The sequence below is a fragment of the Megalopta genalis genome, chromosome 6, assembly GCF_051020955.1.
Source record: "Megalopta genalis isolate 19385.01 chromosome 6, iyMegGena1_principal, whole genome shotgun sequence".
Taxonomy (NCBI): domain Eukaryota; kingdom Metazoa; phylum Arthropoda; class Insecta; order Hymenoptera; family Halictidae; genus Megalopta; species Megalopta genalis.
The window spans coordinates 23,375,709-23,397,283 of record NC_135018.1 but is presented as its reverse complement, the minus strand read 5'-3'; the positions used below and the strand labels follow the sequence as shown (position 1 = coordinate 23,397,283).

The 21,575-nt window shown below is 39.8% G+C and overlaps 2 protein-coding genes across 17 annotated transcripts in view; both read right to left on the bottom strand.

The window, feature by feature from the left end:
* Positions 1–12,177, bottom strand: part of tmod (tropomodulin) — a 188,947-nt gene extending 176,770 nt beyond the window's left edge. For all 15 annotated transcript variants that reach the window (XR_013033711.1, XR_013033713.1, XR_013033716.1 and 12 more), the window contains exon 1: positions 11,788–12,177. Coding sequence is in view for 9 of the 15 variants with exons in the window: in XM_076523034.1 (XP_076379149.1) it covers positions 11,788–11,967 (180 nt within the window). In the remaining 6 variants the exon portion in view is untranslated. The remainder of the gene's footprint in view (positions 1–11,787) is intronic.
* Positions 12,178–12,756: 579 nt separating this feature from the next.
* Positions 12,757–15,496, bottom strand: LOC143259701 (methylthioribose-1-phosphate isomerase). Of its 2 annotated transcripts, none has more exons than XM_076523046.1 (5): positions 14,786–15,496; positions 14,204–14,439; positions 13,975–14,129; positions 13,635–13,843; positions 12,757–13,549 (listed from the first exon to the last, which is right to left on the bottom strand). In XM_076523046.1, the coding sequence occupies exons 1-5, from the start codon at positions 14,915–14,917 to the stop codon at positions 13,268–13,270; spliced, it is 1,014 nt and encodes a 337-aa protein (XP_076379161.1). In that variant the 5' UTR covers positions 14,918–15,496; the 3' UTR covers positions 12,757–13,267. The 2 variants fall into 2 exon arrangements, with proteins under 2 accessions (XP_076379161.1, XP_076379160.1); XM_076523045.1 differs by having other exon boundaries at positions 13,131–13,549; positions 13,921–14,129; positions 14,786–15,478.
* Positions 15,497–21,575: the final 6,079 nt, after the last annotated feature.

Genomic DNA, 21,575 nt, shown 5'->3' with positions numbered 1-21,575 from the left:
TGCAAATTTCCGTGGTCGCCTTATCCCTGGCAAAACATATTTTACAACACTCGCTTTCGTTTCCGCGAGTTCTCGACCGTGACAGCCTACAGATTGCTAGCTCGGCTACCGGGCAGCGAAAATCGAAAAATTTCATTTGGAATCTGGATCGGTAGGGCAGATCGGGGTCAAACGAAACAGGGTGCGAAAATAACATTACAGATGATTTAACCCTTTACGCTCAAATGACGATTCTGGGGCATCGCTAAAAATTGCTATATCATTTCTCAAAGTAGCTTACAAGTTATTAGATTTAATTGGAATTGAATTTGATACAAAATGATACCGAATGAGAATACTATACGTTGGAAGAAATATCTTAGCTTTGATATTAAAATAGCTTCGAGTGCGAAAAGTTCATATAACAGCTAATATACAGCTATTTTCGCAATATTCGAATACATTCAACATATACATTGTTATTTTAATCATATAGATGTGCAATCGTCGCATATATTAATCAAAATCACTTTTCGATAGCCTAAAAAGTGAGTTTTTCTTGAGAGCTTGAAATTGTGATTACTTACTTAACCCGAGAAAGATCACCTACGTCGCAGAGGCGCCTGCGAAGAGTGTTGATTTTTGTTAATTATTCATAGAGGTCTAGTGATTTAAGTTTAAAATTACTTAAAATATAAAAAAATATAATATAAATGCATTTTATTTTTACAATAATGCCAAACCTTTAAAATGACTAGATTAACTTAAATAAATATCCATTGTTAGTATAAAATTGACGCCTTAGAAAAGCATGCGCCTCTGAAGCGTATGGTTATCTTTTACGTACGTTGTCATATGGTTATCTTTCTAGGGTTAATGTCTAGTGACTTTTTTCTCTCTGGTAATATTTTAGCTTGATCTTTTTAAATGTAAAATTAATCGCCACGCAACGTTCTTAAGCATATTAGTTAGCTTTGCAACCTCAGCTCACGACTATGATCGAGGATGATTGTAACATCAGCGGTCGGGATCGACGGTAACGTTATAAACAACTTCGCGTCGGTAGGAAAGTCAACCGTTTACACTGATTATTTGCGAAAAACAAACAATTGAAACAGAATTGTATACGTAAAAGTATCATGGGGGAACAACACGGTGAAGTGTTGAAGTTAATACTCCCTTCGGCGGTGATTTATCACGACACCACCGCAGTAATTTGTCGCCGATGTTTCCGACGATGATTTATCACTTTGCATACGATTGCTTTTCCGGCTACTGAAATGTTACTGTCGCCGATTTGAGTCGACAAAAGAAACCAATGAGCACAGTGGAGAAAATAGTGATGAAATAACGGTGCATGGAAATAGAGTGACGATGAATCACGGTGTGGGATGACAGGCTGCCCATCCCGTTTCGATCCCAAACAAATTAATGCATCTTGCGTACGATCACACGCGATTATCTTGAGAACAGAAACGTTGGAACGTCGGCTTTCTGCGTATATGTAGCACACGACACCATAAATTAGTAATGCTAGAATACTTCGAAAACTATTACATGTTTCAATGAGATTAGTTTCATAATAAGTTCAATAATAGATTGGTTCTGGTGTGAATGAAAATACCAAAACCGCATGTGCCAATTTTATTGCCGAAGTATAGCGCATCTACGTAACTATGATTTCTGAGGCGTGTCAGTAATGTTGAAGTAAGCGAGCAGGCGCAGATAAAGCAATTTAGCATGAAGAAGCGCTAAAAAATTTACGAATGTCAGATATAGACGGAAGTGTTACGGTAATGAAACAGTTACTTAGCACATGTATCAGATTTCATCTTTATTGATTTGTACAGTAAATCGTTTTGCACACGGGTTTGAGCAGATTATATATGAAGCGCATTTGAGCAATAGAGAATTCAGATATTGGAGCAGTGAATAATCGATAGCTGAGAGCTCCTGGTTCTTACAATTGATGCGGCTCGACTATTATATTTATTATATTATAATTATATAAGCAATTATATAAGTCTTGTATGTGTTATATCAGCCTATATCTCCAATCTGATCACGATACACAAGGCATGGTCCCCGAACGGAATTGTTCCCCGTAATAGGGAAAGGCGTTGAAGAATTATCCGCTCGATGATCGCTAGAACTACAGAGAACTGGAGGTGATCAGAGTTCCGAGGCCTGCTACTTTAAAAGTTCGTCGGCTACGCGTCGATCTCCTAATCCACAGAGATTGTACAAACGGAAAAAAGCAACGATTTATCAAAAAACGCCGCGATTCGGATCGAGCTGTTACTTTTGCATCGCGGATCGCGCGTAGAGACGAGCGCCGGCGTTGTCAACGGATGCTTTTCGCGAGCTGTGAGCGGAATCGTCGTTTAGACGGCAGCCGCGTTTACTCGACTTAAGCCGTTTCATTTGCGCGACAAAGGGGCGATTACCCGGACTCGTTCGCACCCAATTCCATTCGCAGATTGCGACACATCCGCTTGCAGACAGTCGCACGTTTGTTCTCCATAATTGTCCCGCCGACTAAGCCCTCCAGCCGACGGCTAAAAGTCGATCCGGGATTTCTCGATTCGCCTCGTTTCGACCTCTATTAGAGATCCAGCGAGCCCATCCGATCGTCTGTTTGTTGTTTTAGCCAAACCGACCGCAATATACACTGCCAGGCCTACACAGAACGTTTCATCAACTCGGCAAAGGGCTGTTTTCGTTTCCAGCCCCCTGCATTCGGTAATTTCGCGAATCGCGATGGAGGAAATGATTCGATGAACACTGGGATACGTGAAGTGTATGTTTTAACACGTTCCGCATCCTGTGCGTCATTCGTTATCCACGAACACAATGAATTGCAATGATTATTTAACGACAAAACTATCATTCAGTATGCTTAACATCATTTATAATTTTATTTATCGTTTTCTGTCAATATATTTCTTGAGGTACTAGAAATCTAGAGACTCGTTAGTTTTTCCATGGATCTTACTGAAACATGGGAGAACTTCGATTATTAAAAACTATATAGTCGAATAAGTGTTAATTTTTATCCTTCCCTTATTTTTATAGTTTAATCTGTCTCTTGATGTTAAATTGATACAACAATGAAAGGTCAATATATATAAGTTATAATTCTTCTCTCTCTCTCTCTCTATATATATATATATATAACTGGCTATATCTCTACTCTATATATATAACTAACTATATCTATCTCTCTTTCTCTCTCTCTCTCTCTCTCTCTCTCTCTCTATATATATATATATATATATATATAAGTTATAATTCTTCTCTCTCTCTCTCTCTCTCTCTCTCTCTCTATATATATATATAACTGGCTATATCTCTACTCTATATATATAACTAACTATATCTATCTCTCTTTCTCTCTCTCTCTCTCTCTCTATATATATATATATATAGAGAGAGAGAGAGAGAAGAGAGAATTATAACTTATATACATATATAAGAATTAAAACGCGTACGAAATGAAACTGATATAAAAGGAGAGATAGCAAGTGAAAAGTGGATATTTACGCTAAGTATTTTGGCATTTGAAGTTGTATCAGACTCAGGATCTTTTTGTGCATTTATGAAATAGTCCGGAGATTTTAAAAATGTCAGAAAACGTATAAACCGACAAGATCTAATGCTGCTATTTTTATTTTATTTTTGGAACGAGTAATCTTTTAGTTGACGAAGGAACTTCGCCTTAAATTCTAATTGTTATAAAAACGACCGTATGGAAATGAGGATTTGCATCAAGATCCGCGGTCTACAAAGTTATGACATTTGAATTATACATGCATATGTATACGTACATCAAGGGGAAATTTTACCCAGACCTGGCTCCAGTTACAGTTTATATGCAAAAGGGTTTATGGCCCATTAATAATAATAAAAATATCTATCAGAGATCGGGCGGTACTATTCAAACATCCTCTGTTTGCTATTTTAAACTGATTGATTGCGTATTACGTACGCTGTCTTAGACCTTTATGAAAGCCTTACATTCGACAGAAATATTTCCATTCTCTTTTACAACCGCGTGGAGAACGGAAATAAGATCGATCTCAACATATTCATTAGTGATTTAGAAAAGTATTAAAAAAATCTATCAAACAACAGGAATATATCCTTGAAAACGAAATACTAATCCCGGATGTTAATCTTTCTAAAGAATATTGCAATTTAAACTTTCGCACGTTTTTGAAAATAGTTCTACAAAAGATTATAGAGTAATACTTCTCTTGAAATTATCTGCTTTAACTTTAAACCTTAAATTCGTACGCTGCGTTTCATTCACAATTTCATAACTTGAACGCATGCAATATTCTCAATTTGAAAAACATAAAATTTCCCCATTTCTCTCACATGCAATATACAATATTTGATTTTCAGTGTTCCTATAGTATCAAACAACATTCTCTCAAAACAATTTTCTAAGTAGAATATAATTCTGAACATAGTGATTGGACAAAACGCCTGGACATAAATTGTTTGTTTGCAAGATTGCGATTTCCCTAATTGGTATGTTTCTTTAAAAGTAAAGGGAAACGAACAAGGACGCGACAATAAAGGGGAGCAGGACGTTTATGGTCAGACATTGTTCCCATATTTTGTACTTCTAAGGAATTACGATTTCATGGAAATTATTGAACTGTTTCTTTGATGCAGTTCAAATTCCAAGTTTTTCAGAATAACGGTGAAAGCAAACTTTTTACGAAACCATAAAAAAGAACCATTTAATTTTATTACAACCATTCTCATTCTCGACTATAGCTTTGAAGATATACAAGGGAATGTAAAGAGTTGTTTTCACACCTTGACAAACTAAAGGAAAATTACTCGACACTTCTCCAAAAGTGCCTCAGAAACTCTGGTAACTTTCAACAAATCAAAGTCGCCTTGTTAGAAGGCTGTTTTGAAAATCTTCTAAGGAAGAGTATTGAAGTTCGTGTCCGAGAAACCGGACTTCACAGAGTAGCCACACCATAACCGGAGCTAATTTCTTTCCTTTTCCATTAATTCACGGATAGTAGACGGATCGGCGAGCAACAGGAGAAATTTATGTGGACGATAATTCAACGTCTGTCCCTCGCCGCACGACAATGATAATAACGATGGGAATGATTTACTTGGATTATCCGTGGCTTCGAAAGTCAGTCGTTTGCAGGATAACTGGGCGCGCACGTGTTTCAAAATTAATGCTTCAAGACGGCCAAAACTATGTCTATCTTCGACACGTCTACATGGAACGACCGCTCGACAAGCGGCTGAAATTATCCGCTTGCCGACCTACCGATCCGACGAGAGTTATTATTGAAATCTTCGAGCGATTCCGGTTGTGTCCGTGCCGGTGCACAGTGACGGGCTTTAATTAAATAAATATTTATCCTAACGGCAAATGTTCAGGAAACGTACACGGCACACGCGTGCTGCTCTCGCTTCAGCCTCAGCAAATACGAATATAGAAAAGTTTTCCTCGAGCAGATAAATGAAAATATAACCGTCGATCCCGTAACGAGTTTCATGCATTCGTTGTTTCTATTGCTTTTAGTTCATTTAACCAGTTTACTAAAAAGATGGAAAATATCCTTAACCAGTTAGCTGTGTTTGACGAGTATACTCGTTACAGAGAGAAGTGGCGGTATTTTGTGTCATGACGAGTATACTCGTAAAAAGTAGCGACCATTGGCTATTTAAATTGTAATTTTAGTGAAAATAAATACATATTCTCAAATTTCACGATGTTTAGAATACTTTGAGGTCAATTCTACGCGAAGGTGTTTACACTGTTATAAAAATAAGATTATTTGATTTTTAAGTATTTCATTTTTCCTACGTTTTTCGTTTATTATGTATGTAGTACATGAATAATTAAATATTAGTGATAAAATTGTTGATTTTATAAAACAGAACCGTCTTTTTGATCCAATATTTGCGTTTTCGATATCTGTGTTTGACGAGTATACTCGTCATCGCTCGATTCTCATGACATATATGTATACGTGCGCGCTCTGAAAAGGAGGCGCCACAGCTAACTGGTTAATAATGATGTTTATCGTCAAAATACGTAGGTCAGATAATTTGTGAACTTCGAAAAATGTTTTGTTTCGGATTTGCTACTTTATTAGATAATCAGGATAGTTCTTGACGTTTCAATCAACATAAATAAATAAAATGGAAAGTGAAGTGTGCATTGTGCTGTTTTTACTCTATTTTCAGTTTCAAGCATTTCGTTAGTCCAATTCTAAGACTATGAGTCTTACAAATGAATTCAAATGATATATAAATGTACAAAAAGAATATATAACATATTAGGTAAATGTTCGTGCAGTTATTCGTCGACAATAAGCTTAAGCCGAATTTCTCACGTTAGTTCGCAAGCCTAATGCACAAAATTGATATCAATGGAAAGCTGCAAACTTTTATATCATACCCACTTTTATATTCGTGCTTTCATTTCTTATAGATTGAATCTTAGAAGTGCAACGATAAATGCAGGAGAAAGCATTTGTAACCGTGTGGAAGGATTTTGTTAATAAAACAACATGAAAATTGTTCAAGCGATTTAGATATTAAGAATTGCAAGCAATATTAAACCCGTTTCTGCAGAATCGTCATAAAAACCTGTTTCTGCACGTGTGAACAAAAAGAGCTGTGCTTCTTTTGCACGATAACACAAACTTCCATATTGTTTTGCTAGCACGTCCAAAAATAAAAGATGTGGAATAGGAAGTTTTACTACATCCGCCTTATGGTCTAAACCTGTCTCCGTGCGACTATCACCTATTTTTGTCTCTCTAAAACTTTCTTGCAAACAAGCGAATCTGAAAGCGATATCTAGTTTAATTAAACCAGTAATTAATTTATTATGTCACAAGTAAATTCAAAAGTTGTCATACCAGCGTAATGTAAATTGTTCATGAAATGTTATAGACATAAGTGATGATTATTTTATTAAAATATTCAACTTATTCTTCGCAATACATGCTGCATTATTAACTGCTTGTAATTTTGTAATTTCGTTAAGTCCAGCAACGTCCTACAAAAATGGCACGAACTCTTACTAATATTTACATTTAGACAAAAGTTGGAGAATTGCACAATGTAATGTTATAAAAATACCTAAACAAAGTGTGCAATAAAATATTACCATTCTACATTTATTACTTATTCTTTCGTGTAAAATCACTTCTTCAACACATCCCGATTTTAGACACATCTTGGACATATAATTACTAAATTAAAAATAATTATGTATTTATGGCATATGCGAATGTGCCGAGTACATACAAGAAAATAGGTACATTAACCGAACACAACCGAATACTGTTACTTTATTCTCTCAGAAGGAATCATTTAATCAGCGAAAGAATTGTCTTATGTTTTACGAATATCTGTCTAATTGTTGCGGAAACTATTTAATATTGTTCGATGATTTTGACAATAGGAATAGATATTTTGAACTACTTAATATTGTTCGAACCAACCATTCCGACTGTTAAAATTATCAAGCTGTTCCGCCATGGAAACTTTAGAGAAGATAAACCGATATACGCCGATTAACCGGCAAGTATAACGCGATTATTGTTAATCGGAAGTCCCAATCGCGAACGGTGTTCGCCGAGCATTCATCAGACGAATTTACATTCCGCTCGTTTCTCCGTTCAAAGCGAGTTCGTTGCCAGATCTAAAATCGTCTAACCGACAATGACGTAGAATCTGAGTAAATCGCGCCTGTTGTCCCTCATTTCGCATTAACGCGCCGCGTCGCGTCGCGTCGCCCCGACTAATCTTTCTTATTCCGCGTTGCAGCACGTCGCTTTGTCCTGTCGACTTAATTTCGTATCCGAACTTCTCTTTGTTTCCCGTTGCGGGCAACTGATGCCGATGCGTCGAACAACGTCGCAGGATCGTTTATTTCGCGCGATTCCATTCTTTGACGAGCGCCGGAGTTTCGAGTATCCTGATTAACCCTGCTGCAGAGTCTCTTGTTGCTCCATGCATTTAACATGACGTTAGAATTTCAGGAACCTGTGCATTGGGAGACGTTTTACGCGCTTCCCCCAGACACGAAAGCGTTTCTGAAAAAGTGAAGTTATTCTACAATCGTTGAGATGGTAAAAATGCCTCTGCAAAAGTACTATCGCTTAAAATAAAAAGCAATAAACGAAAATCTGCAATAATTTGTGTGCGCGAAAGAGAAGTAATTTCGTTTACATTCTTTGCAGATCTTACTTGCTTACTTTGCGACAAATAAATACGACGTTGCTATAAACAGACATCGCTATTGTAGAATTTTATCGGTTGTTCGTGATGCGAAAGAAATTGAAAGTTTTGTTCATAAATTCAGCGGCTTTGTTTTTCTTTTATAAGATCCCATATCCTATACGCTATTTTTAATTAGATCTGTAAACGAATAGCAAAGTTGCTCTTATCATCTTGTTATCTTTTATTATTGAGATTCTGTTTAAAAAAAATTCTTTTAACCGTGTCATTTGTTTGCTTATCAGTCTATTGTAAATTCATATTGTGCAAATCGTTTGAATACGAAACGAATTTCCTTGACAACTTAATAATTATTTTTAAAGTAACACACGTTCGCATTATATCTATAAATATAAATAACTGCTGAGAAAGTTCTAGATCTTAGCGAACATGCATTAAATTCAACCAGAATTATGCAAAAAATGAAATCTCTGTTCGGAACTATGTTGCACGTAATACGCTTGCAGTACCAGTTTCTCAAGTGTAAACAGATTCTTTTTGTGGAGTACTAACAAGAAGAAACGGTACAATTATACGGAGACCAGTTCATAGAAATTCAGATATGTTTAATATCATTTGATTCTATTAGAGTTACTAACTAGAAGTGACATTTTTATACATAGATACTTTAAAAAGTAAAATATAAAGTAGATTCACCAACTGGTTTTATAGTTAAAGAATAATAGTTAGTAAATTGTTACTAAGCTGCAGATTTTCTTATAAATTCTCATCTTCGAAGATTACTTTAAAGAAATTAAAGTAAAGAAAAAGCTTTTTATCAAACGATTTCTTGAACAAACAGGAATGAAAACACCGTTAGCATTTGTTATAATAATAAATAAATAAAGGTCCACGGTCTAGTTATTACATTCAGAAATGTATAAGTTTAAATTAGGTCTGGATTAAGTAATTAGATCGAGTTTCACTTTGTCCGTTTGTATCTGAAAATATCAGCATCTCTCCATATCTACTTCCGTTACAAAATCCATTTATCACAGTTTTTACATCCACTGATATTCAGGGTAGAAACGTGAAAATATCACTTTCTTCGACTATTCATATTCAGTCAGCCTCTCGTGACATCACCATCTCGAAAAAAGTTCGACGGATTCAATCGATAACGCTTGTTGTGTCACTGAATCTGTTCCCATTCTTGAGAATCGCCAAGCATCGAGTGATATGTGATAATGTCTTTAAGAAGTATCTACACGAGTAGATGAAAGCAGTTCTTTCATCGTTCCGATGAGAATCGAGCAAAAAGAGGGTTCATTGATAACGGTGTCCGGTTTACTTTAGTCATGCCAAGCACGTGCATTTGCACGACTAATGCAGTTAGTTTATTTTCATCAATTATCCAGTTACTACACCAATACTGCCCGATCCACAACGCCGTGCGCCTCCTTCAAACGAGTTTTTTGCTTCCTAGTGAACCGTATACGTAGACGCAAAAAATTTATCGAACGTTCGATCAGTGACTGGCACGAGGAATTAAGAAACCATACAAAAAGAACTTCCGCTCTGAGAGCGTAACTCGAGTCTATTGGCTTCTTCGCGGGCTAACGTTCGATAATATTTTCGGTCTCCACTCATTATGTAACGAAGAAAGAAATCCATTGAGCACGCTCGATCGAAGAAATGCCCGATCTTTCTCACAAAAACACGACTGGCTTTAAGATTGCCGACAATCGATATCAAAAACACAAAAACATATAAACAAAACAAACGGATTTGAATGAGGAGGATTTTGAAATGTTTAATACAAAGTTCCGATTTTCTTTCTCAAACTACAGATTCATTAACGTAGAGGCTAATGTCGGTTCTCTTTAGCCCGACGAAGACACAAGTTTCCACATGCAGAGTGTCCCATAATTATGTTAACATCCGGAAAGGGGCGATTCCTCAGGTAATTCGAAGTAACTTTTTCCTTAGCGAAAATGCAATCCGCGGCTTTGTTTACGAGCTATCAACGAAAAACAATGACCAATGAGAGGCGGGCTCGCCTAGCGCTAGGCGGTCGAGCCAATCAGCGAAACTGGACTTCGACCGATCGTTGACTCTGCCGCCTTGCGCCAACCGAGCTCGCCTCTCATTGGTCAGAGTTTTTCGTTAATAACTCGTAAACAAAGCCGCGTTAAGGAAAATGTTACTTCGAACGACCTCAGGAATCATCCCTTACCGGGTATTAGCATAATTGTGGGATATCTTGTATAACGAAGCTACTATTTCCTTAATCACAATTTTCTCCAGCGAGAGTAAAATAATGTGATCATATTCAGAGAAAGAATGTCTAAGTCAAACGGATCGAAATAATATATCCTCAACTTTAATAACCAAAATCTAACATCCGATTCCGTATTACACACACAAACACACACTGCATTTCCGTACTTCTCTTTTTGTTCCCTAGAGACATATTCATTGATGTTTCTTTGTCGCAGGGGTTACTGCGACGGTTTATATAAAATAATCCGAGAGAGTTTTTGGTTTTATGTAACGAGAACTTTAATACAACTTGTAACAAAAAAGGCGATGGGGTACAGTGTGTTTGAAAATACGTAAAAGGTAAAAGGTAAGCGAGTGACGGACGAGACAGAGATACGAACACGTCGAGAGTCGGAGGAAAACTGACTAACTAACTAACTAACGTCTCCCGGTCGAGGGGTCCTCGTATTTATTGGGGAGAGCGTATTAAAATCGGTAAGGGAAGATCCTTGTGAAGGGCGAAGTCCTTTCCCGAAGATTTTCCGACCGGCATGATCCGGAACCTAAGGTCCGAAGCTGTGTCTCGTCGTTTTTACTGTTTCATGGCGGTGTGTACGCCTCGCGTCGGGAAAACCCGAAAAAGGCATCTGCACACCCCGCTTTTGGAGGACGTGGCTTTTATTATGTCTGGTCCGCCACATTTCCGATCGACCCGATTCCACCAATCTACCCAGTCCCAACTACAATACTTACAACAACCAGAGACTGTTACACAGACTCGAGAGCGCTATATGACATAGAAGAAATCGGCAAAGTAAACATTGGTTCGTCCATTGTCCGTGGAACCGGGCACAGCGCCCGGCCCGGTCCAGACCGGCTGAACCTACGCGCCAAATAAAGTTGGTAAATCCCACCGAAATCCGCGATCGAAATAAGTCCGTTTATCCTTGACGAACATCAGGATGAACCGAGATTCTCGCGCCGCCGCCGCCGAACAAATTCTACGTTTATTTCTGGCGAGTGGGCATAGCGTACCGGAACCTCTCGATAAATCGCGTATATGTATTCCCAGCACGGCTCTCTTTATGCATCGGCTTCGAACTCCGAAGCAGATCGTTCGACGATTCTCTCGGCAACGGGTATCAAAACGAAAACAAGAACACACGCCGGGCAACCTAATCGACATCGCGTGGGTTCCGTGCACGACATTTAAGAGGACTGGACAGCGCGAGCGTTTAGCAATAAACGCCCACGCCGAGGCGCCAGGCGACAGGCCCTACACAGTTACTGTAATCGCACGTGCCAATTAAATGTGTCCTCACTTACTTCTTGGATCTTGTAGCTGGTCCGGACGGTCTTGCGTTTCGTGGTGGTGACCTCGTATGTTTCCTCGACGGTGGGCGCATCGTCGTTCTCTTTATGGTTGTTATCGCCGTTGCTGGCAGCGATGTTGCGCACATCCTCCGTGCCCGTGGCGTCGCTGTCGAGGACGTCCGCCGCATCCATCCTCGTGTTCTCCGTATCAACTTCCAGGGTGAACGATCGAACGTAAGCCGACGGAACTATCCGGGTAATCGCGGAACAAGGCCTCCGGTAATAGGTTAGCGGACACCGGGTACCGAGCGGATACGTGTGAAACGCGTCCTTGGTGCACCGAACCAAGTGTAACTCGTCGGCAAATTAGGCTCGGAACGGTCGCGAGCTGTCCGCGCGAAAAACTCGAACGTGCAACCGCCGAAACTATTCCGGGATTGACGAAGTTCTGCACGAAGCGGAGAGACTGCTCGTACTAAGGCACCGCGGTTCGAGAAACCCGCCGCGAACGTGTGTTCCCGCGCGCCTTTCAACGGCGAAAATAGATTCTCAAGTTTTCCCAATGGAACCAAGTACGTTCGAACCCGCCGAGTGTCGATTTTGTTGTTCGCTGCCGCGCCGTCGCGATAAATTTGCCCCGAACCACCCGACGCCAATCGGATCTGCCCGCTGGCCGTTTCCGCTCGAAAATCGTCCGACCGCTTGCGAGTCCGATCGCGTCTCTGCACGAAAGGACGGCGCTGCGAAGCCGCATTACTGACACTCGGAGACGCATCGATCACCGGAAGGGTAATCGGTATAACGAGCCGTCGCGCCGTCAGTGTCATGGCTTCGGTCGTGTTTCGTTACTTAAGAAAAATCCTGAAGCGATCGAACACGGTACAAATATATATATATTGCTTTCTCTCACTTTGCGCGCCACACAGTAAGATTCCGTAGCTTTCTCTTCGGTGGAAGGATCTCAATGAGTCATATTCAAGATTAATCGTACGCTCTCGAGTATATTTACATTCACAATAAACAATCCATTTTGTGATAAAATTAAATTGCTTGCGCGACGGAGAACTTGAAGAGGAATGTACAATCGCTCTGAATATCAGGTAAGCACTGCCATCTGATGGTCCGCGGGCCAACTTAAATCGCAGGAACGCCACTGTTCAAATGTCCACGATGATCTTGCGGTGATCTTCTCGCGATCACACAGCAACGGTGAGTTTTTAATATTATAAATATATGCTTAAAAATCACAGCGAAATTGATAAGGCATTCTCAAACGCAAACGCACGTATGTCCGCGATACAATATATATCCTGCGTTCTGCGTTTCCTTCATAGATTTAATGTTGTAAATAAGCGTAACATGCCAACAATTTTATTGTAACACGAAGTTTCGAAACAAACAAGGTCAACCGACAGTTTCGTTACACTCGGATGACCGATTAATCCGGTATAAATGCGTCAAAAAGCTTTCGTCGTTCGTATCAAATAAAACTTTATAAATTCTCGTAGGTCTTTAACTGCAACAAGTCCTTGGGTCTGAAGACTCCCACTTCCGTGATAATGCCTTTGATCAAACTAGCTGGGGTTATGTCGAACGCTGGATTCCAACACTGAATCCCAGGTGCAGCGATTCGTTGGTCGTTCACGTGAGTCATTTCCCTTTCTGGCCTTTCTTCAATGATGATATGATCGCCACTGGGAATGCTAAAGTCTATGGAGGTCCGTGGAGCAGCGACGTAGAAGGGAACGTTGTGATACTTAGCGACTATAGCGATCTGGAAAACCAAAACAAAATAGTGAGGGCAATTCAAGCAAACATCGATTTTAATGGTTTATTTTCACAATCGCTGAGCAACCTACCTGATAGGTTCCTATTTTATTAGCCGTGTCTCCATTCGCGGCTACCCTGTCTGCACCAACAACAACGGCAGATATGTTTCTCGACTTCATCAACGCTGCTACCATGTCGTCGCAAATCAATGTGGCAGGAATTTTCTCATAAACCAGTTCGTATGCGGTCAATCTTGCACCTTGATTGTATGGCCTAGTTTCTGAGCAATATGCATGTTCTGTAAGTAGAATCAACACTATATAGCTGTGTCGAATCTATCTTATCGATTAAGAACTAAGGACATGCAAACGTTACCAAGACTATTTTTCTTATGTAGAGATCTAATAACACCTAAAGCTGTGCCATAACCTGCTGTTGCAAGACTGCCAGTGTTACAATGCGTCAGAATCCTGACTGGACTGTCTCCAGATGTGTGTTTCAAGATTTCTTGTGCTCCAAAATCACCGATAGCCTTATTATCTGCTACATCTTTCTCGAGCATAGCTTCTATAGCCTTGAGAAACCTATAATAATCATTAATAATCAGATTAGTATTACATATATATTTATCTATGGACTTCTGTCTAAATTATTGTACCTCTCTTTCATTTCTGTCGCAGTAACACTCTGATCTTTACTAAGCATATTGACCAATTGAATTAATTCATCAGCAGCGATCTTCATGTTAACTGCTGTTGGACGAGCTGATACCAAATAATTCAATTTACCTTCGACGTCCTGTCGAAGACACTTTTTGTCCACAGGCTCCTCTTTCATGAGTTCCGTGGCAAGACTCAGACATCCAACGATAGCTATAGCAGGTGCCCCTCGGACCTAGGACAATCCAATCAAATTAACCACAAATAACTCCACACTCTTTGTTGTCATCGAGCGATGTTTTAGTAGCTTGAACACAATTTAAGTTAATTAACTCTTCCAATTAAGATTCCATTTGCACGAATCAATTCAAATTGTCAAAGTATTCGTCGCTGCAATTTAACTACTTTAACGCGTCAACCTTTATACCGACAATCTACAGCCATATTACAGAGTCAATTTTCTCCAATTACGGGAGAGTATGTTGAAAAAAAGTTTCCCTACATCTGATCCAGAGATAATTTCGAAATGTTGAGTTGCAAAAGAACGTTACAAGCTGTTGTACTTTTTGCAAAAAACGTACCTGCATCTTGTTAATGACTTTCCAGCCATCCTCCACGCCTTTGACGGGTACGTAACGGGAGATCACCGGCAACAGTATCTGATCGAGGATTTCCAATCTGCCGTTTTCCCATTTGATCGCTTGCAGCGTCATTTTGCTCCGTCAGAGCCAGCTGCGTGTCGCGTAAGGCAGCAACGTGAACAGACACGGGCAGATTCGAGTCGCGGTTAATAGAACCGCGGCTTGGTTGTTTCTGAATGAAACGGCAGCCCGTTCATTTGAAGCTCACGTGCACTTCGTACGGCCGTGACTCGAAACCTATCGTGTAACACCGTATCGCACTGACATCACGTGACGGACGTAGCTACGTGTGTACCGTGTATGAATTAGTCCTAATCACCGCCATCTGCCGGCGCCAAGACGAACCACGCTCGCCGTCAACCGGAAGCTCTATGACGTGAATTGTTCAAATATTTCGCGACGTGATGAAACGACAAAAAATCCTCCGATTGGCCGATTTCGAATGAGTCTCCGAACGATTGAGACTGAAACGCACGAGTGAGACTCCGGATCGAGAATATATGTTAGTGAATGTGACTGTAGTAATAATACTAAAGACGCGCCTCGACTGCTGGCGTTTTTTATACCCTTTTCCCCACTTGAGATTCTTGAAGGAACCTCCACCTTCATGCCGGGATGCACTGATTGGTTTTCTCGAAAATTACGATTTCCCAATCAGCGTCCTCCGAACGTTTCGTCACCACCCTCTTGTACCGTCCTGCACGGGCCTTGTCTTGAAGAGGGGTGCGACACGTAATTGCGTGGTTGGGGAGGTCCTCTGGGCCTTGAGATGTCATCCCCGCGACGGTTGGGACTAACTTTCCCAAGACGCGTTCAAAAATCTCAAGTGTTATTGCGGGAGTTTTTTCGGGCCTTTTGTTGAAAATTATTCTTAATTATTTTATTGTTTTATTCGCAGGCGAAACGATAGGTTAGAACCTATCTACCTATAGGTTCGAACCTACCTACAAAAAATATAGATATTTTTTGTTTAATTGGCGACGATTTTGGGAAAACTCATTTGTTTAAAAAAGTTTAATCAGAATTGAATATTTGCATTACAATGGTTGCAATTTACCTAAAAATAATTTGATGTTGTTTGCAAATCCGACAGTAACTTTCAGTTTATAAAATGAAGCCTGATTGGAGTTTTTGATGTCAGATATTTCGGAAACGAATATCTTGTCAATTGCCAATGAAACAATTTCACGGAACATTCTAGTCAGCAATTGGCGGTACAGAGTATATTTTTAAGGAAGAGAAATTGAAATAATTTGAATAACACGACGAAAGTATAATAAAAAGCATGTTCAACGTTTCGGATTAATTAATTTCGTTCGTTCTTTTAGTACAGATTGTAAGACATCAAAGTTTGTGTATTAAAAAGTGAAAAATTTCGTTTAAAATTTAATTAAACATAATTCGGAAACATCCAAGCCAATTTAAATTGTCTATTAAATAAGTAACAACATTAGAAGTGTAGCAGCCATTGTGCTGCAACTACGCGCCCGCCTAGAGAAACTCTCAATTTTATAGCGGTACACGGCCGGCGATGGTAATAACAGTTAGAGGATTTGCTTGCAGAGGCCAAGGACGAAGTAATAAACTTTCCCTGGCCGTTGCAAGTCGATAATGATTTTAGTGACAACCCTACGTATACAGCAAATGTTGCTGAAAAATAATTACCGGCCATCTACCTCTACAGGGCTACCTGGCCGCGCGTTTAGCTCGGCCCGCGAAAACCCTTCGGTTAGGTCAGTTCGGTCAGGACAGCACGGTTACGTCGAGTATCGGTTAAATTATAAGTTCGTATAAAAAAAAGTCCATATTGTTATAATTGAGGGTACGGAACATTTAGAATACACAACCCCCTCAGAAGTTTGCTTATAAGAAGAGTATTACAATTACCACACTTCAAAAAATTTTGATAAACAATTTCAATTTTTTAAAGTTTTACACGCGATAACTTATCGTAGTTAATTTCGCTAATATCATTACAAATATTTGTCTTCCTTTAGTGTATCAAACTGTTTCATTTAGAACTCTAAATCATTTAAATACAATTAATGTGGAACAACCCCTGAGGTATCATGACTCCAATTCCCTTCGTCAGTTTCTAAACATCTGCTTTCATTTTGCTGCCGCGAGCTCTTTCTTATTCGAAATACACCGAGCTGCCTGATCTTAACAATTTAGAATTTATAATAGGATGCGGCGTATGGATAATGGTTACTGAAAGTTTGCGAGTGCAGTCTGCATCAGGCTGTTACGTTCTAACAAGGGAATGTCGCGTCACGACGGCCGGCGCGGCGAGAATTTTTCTTTGTGGAGTCTGCTGCAAAATACTGAGTACGCTATGAATAAATAAAACCGTGAAAATTAGCCGCTAACGTTTCACTACCACTCTAGGAAATCACTTTAAAGATTAAACGGTTTGCAGCGGATGGGATCCCCCCCATTGAAAAGGATAACTAATGAAATAAAAACGGTGGAAAACTCGCCGGCGCTATTACTTCACGGCGAGTTTCGCGGTTTAAAGGAGGGAAAAAAAATGGAAGAGCTCGTTTCGATCGCTGGCTTACACGTCACTACACGCGACGCGACGACATAAAGCCGCGAAACTTAAATCAGGCATGCTTCGCTGCAAAGGAATCGCCCGCATTTCCGATGCGATTTCACGCTTTGATCCGTTATATGATTCACGGCGAGACGAGGGGGCTAGCTACGTTCACGGTTCGGTTCCACTCGAGACCGACTAACGGCGGCATATCCCCCGACTGCAAAGTCTCACACTTACTTGCCGTGTTTTTAAAAAAAACCTTTGCATTTCAAAATAGTCCGCACTTCACAGATGGTCTCACCTGTTCACGGGCGAGGAGCACATTCCGAGCTGAAAGTGTAATTCCGACGGGCGAATTTCGAGCGTTTTCACGACCCTTTCACCGTTCGTTTCGCGGGACATTGGTAAAAGAACGTGAACAGGTGCTCGCGTGCGCGCGATTAATGAACCCACGTCGCGCCGCGTCGCACACTATTTTGAAAAAATTCGAAATTCTCGTCATTTTTTTTTTTTGTTACATACTGTTCCATCCTTCAACGAAATTTTCGTGCTACGTCCGTCTAACTTTCTCCGGGACGAATTACGTTTTCCTTTTATCCCCCAAAAACATTTATTAACGGGAAATCTTCGGCTCAGCGAGACAAATTGACAGTCCTTCATCGAACGACGTGCAATCGACGAAAGGTCACGTTCGTTAAGGCTTTCAATTTCGTAGAGCCATAGTCTTCGTCCTTGCAATTTCTACATTTATGATTTTCGAGCCATCTTCTTTCCGGCAATAAAGCCATTTCTGCACTTTTGAACAATGCACACCTTCATCGGCAGCATATTTTATGACAGGGTCGCTAGCACGCACCGCTTCGGTCGCCCCCGTCCAGGGTTTCTTGCTACCTGCGCCATTGCCTGCTACGTCACTCTACATCCCCTTTGACCGCGTCACTGGCCAACGAATTTCGAGTTTTCTGTCCACGAAACTGTATACAAACTCAAAACCGATTCTTCTCTAGATCAGTTGTCACTTTTCAGTTCATCGTCAATTAGTCGTTAGTCATTCGTCGGTCATCGATGAGTCAGTATCAGTTCAACTCAATTCATTCTAAAGCAAGTACAATTAGTCACCTCAGTGTTAACACTTAGCCGACCGATCGGGTAGATCTACCATTTTGACCTGAGGAACGCTTCTTTCTCTATAGAACTTCTTATTTCTATAGAGTACAACATAATTATAATAACATGCACTAATTTTTGAAGTCTTTTATTGCCCATTATTACGGTTCTTTATATTCGGGATTTCCGAAGGTGCCTCTATCAGCCATAAAATTATTTTATTAGAACACTTAACCGATTGATCGGATAGATCTACCACTTTGACTTGAGGAACGCTTCTTTCTCTATAGAGCTTCTTATTTCTATAGAGTACAACATATATTAAAATGCACACCAACACCACACCCATTAGAAATCGATATACTATCTACACCCAACTCTCACGACTTTTTCGAATATACATATAAGACTCCGCTCAACTTGCAAATATTAGTGTAGAAGCTAAGCTCCTTGCTGTGACTCTCAACAAGTGGTGTGAAACGAAGTATAGAAAAAATATCCCTAAAAATGTCCAGAAACATGAGTGACAATTCAAGCGATGAGTTGTTTATGGACACACTATCAGACTGTTCTGAAGACATTGATCTACTGATAAGTGATTGCGAAGTTGACGACAATAATAGCACCATCGTTCCCATATATCAAACTATTCGACGAATTACGTTATTACGAATTACGAGTTACGTTATTTATCCGTCATCTTTACTGTCCTTAATTTTCTGACTCTATTAACTATACTTTTTGAATAACCATTAAAAAATAATTATTATAAACTTTTAAATTCGAATTTTGTATAAGCAATATGTGAAATCGTTGAACGAAATTGTTACCGTAAGATATAATTGACAACATAAATAATTTTTGGACGTTTTTGATTTCAAATAGCGTATTTCAGTCCGTGCTACCTCAGAAAAATGCGCGGTGGACAGCGCAGTTTGGCTTTCCCGAGCGCGGTGGAAATTGTACAGGTCTCTGTAGCGCGTGCGGTCGGCTAAGTGTTAAAACCATTCTACATCAACCTATCATCCGTATCACTCGAAAGAATCATACGGAATCACGCAGACTCGGTGTCATATAAATTTGAATCGGAGACTTACGACCTCCGTAGATCAAACAGTTTCACTGTTCGATCTCACCGAGAAAACGCGAAAAAACACATACTATTCGAGTTTCTCAAATTTCTGACGCCCGTGAAGGCCCTCGAGATTAAACCGTTATTTTGCCATGAAAAACGTATAATCCTTCACAACAATGTTTACATTCCCAAGTTCGTTTGTATTTAACCCGAGAAAGATAACCTACGTCGCAGAGGCGCCTGCGAAGACTGTTGATTTTTGTTAATTTTTCATAGAGGTCTAGTGATTTAAGTTTAAAATTACTTAAAATATAAAAAAATATAATATAAATGCATTTTATTTTTACAATAATGCCAAACCTTTAAAATGACTAGATTAACTTAAATAAATATCCATTGTTAGTATAAAATTGACGCCTTAGAAAAGCATGCGCCTCTGAAGCGTATGGTTATCTTTTACGTACGTTGTCATATGGTTATCTTTCTAGGGTTAATAAATGCTACAAATTTCAATGTGGTATAAGTAAGTGCGCTTAATTTGACATAAACGAAATGAAAACGATGGCACAGAATGAAGCAGAAGTAAGGCAGAAGTCGGGAAGTACTGTTAAACAATGCCATTTAGTGGTTTCTTCTTCTTCATATCCTTCGACCTTCATGATATTGTAGCACGCTGTCAAGGTCATCTGTTTGAACAGCATCAGGATTTCACTTGGCGATCATCGTCCATGACATAAGTTCAGAAAAACATTTCCTCGAAACCGTTTATTATTTCCTTCGAAATTGTCTTAGAATTAAGAAACGTAGCCATTGAACAATTTTTATGATCACATTAGATTTCGTAATGAAATAGAATTTCTGAAACTGAAGAAGTATCGACGTGTCCAATTTTTCTAGATGGAGATCATATCTTCGGACTTGTGGCACACGTACTTTTAGCTCGTCCTGCAGAAAAATAAATAGCAAGCAGGTCGCTGCGAAATAAACTAATTATGTATCGGACTGGGCGTCAGAACGTGCCGGAACTTTACCGGGGGCGTTACGGCACAGCGGGCTTTACAATGAAAAAATAATCCGAAGTTGTAGGAACGTTCGGCTAGTCTGGGCTTCTGAATTTGGTTTAGGATGGATTGAGTTGAACTGACACTGACTGATCGATGACCGATCTATAGAAATAAGAAGTTCTACAGAGAAAGAAGCGTTCCTCAGGTCAAAGTGGTAGATCTTCCCGATCGGTCGGCTAAGTGTTCTAATAAAATAATTTTATGGCTGGTAGAGGCACCTTCGGAAATCCCGAACATAAAGAACCGTAATAATGGGCAATAAAAGACTTCAAAAATTAGTGCATGTTATTATAATTATGTTGTACTCTATAGAAATAAGAAGTTCTACAGAGAAAGAAGCGTTCCTCAGGTCAAAATGGTAGATCTACCCGATCGGTCGGCTACCGACTAGCTTGGAAATGGGTAGATCTACCCGATCGGTCGGCTAAGTGTTGTGACTAATTGTATTTGCTTTAGAATGAATTGAGTTGAACTGACACTGACCGATCGATGACCGACGAATGACTAAAGACTAATTGACGATGAACTGACAAGTGACAACTGATCTAGAGAAGAATCGGTTTTGAGTTTGTATACAGTTTCGTGGACAGAAAACTCGAAATTCGTTGGCCAGTGACGCGGTCAAAGGGGATGTAGAGTGACGTAGCAGGCAATGGCGCAGGTATCAAGAAACCCTGGACGGGCGACCGAAGCGGTGCGTGCTAGCGACCCTGTCATAAAATATGCTGCCGATGAAAGTGTGCATTGTTCAAAAGTGCAGAAATGGCTTTATTGCCGGAAAGAAGATGGCTCGAAAATCATAAATTTAGAAATTGCAAGGACGAAGACTATGGCTCTACGAAATTGAAAGCCTAACGAACGTGACCTTTCGTCGATTGCACGGTACGCCGTTCAGTGCATATATTACATTCACGTGTCGATTACTATTCGCTATTTGGGCTTCGT

Excerpts from the sequence above, each read along its gene's own strand:
- LOC143259701 (XM_076523045.1), bottom strand. The coding sequence starts at position 14,917 with ATGACGCTGCAAGCGATCAAATGGGAAAACGGCAGATTGGAAATCCTC. Across the intron at positions 14,440-14,785 it reads AAGTCATTAACAAGATGCAG|GTCCGAGGGGCACCTGCTAT; the intron begins GTACGTTTTTTG and ends GGATTGTCCTAG. Across the intron at positions 13,550-13,634 it reads ATAAAATAGGAACCTATCAG|ATCGCTATAGTCGCTAAGTA; the intron begins GTAGGTTGCTCA and ends TTGGTTTTCCAG.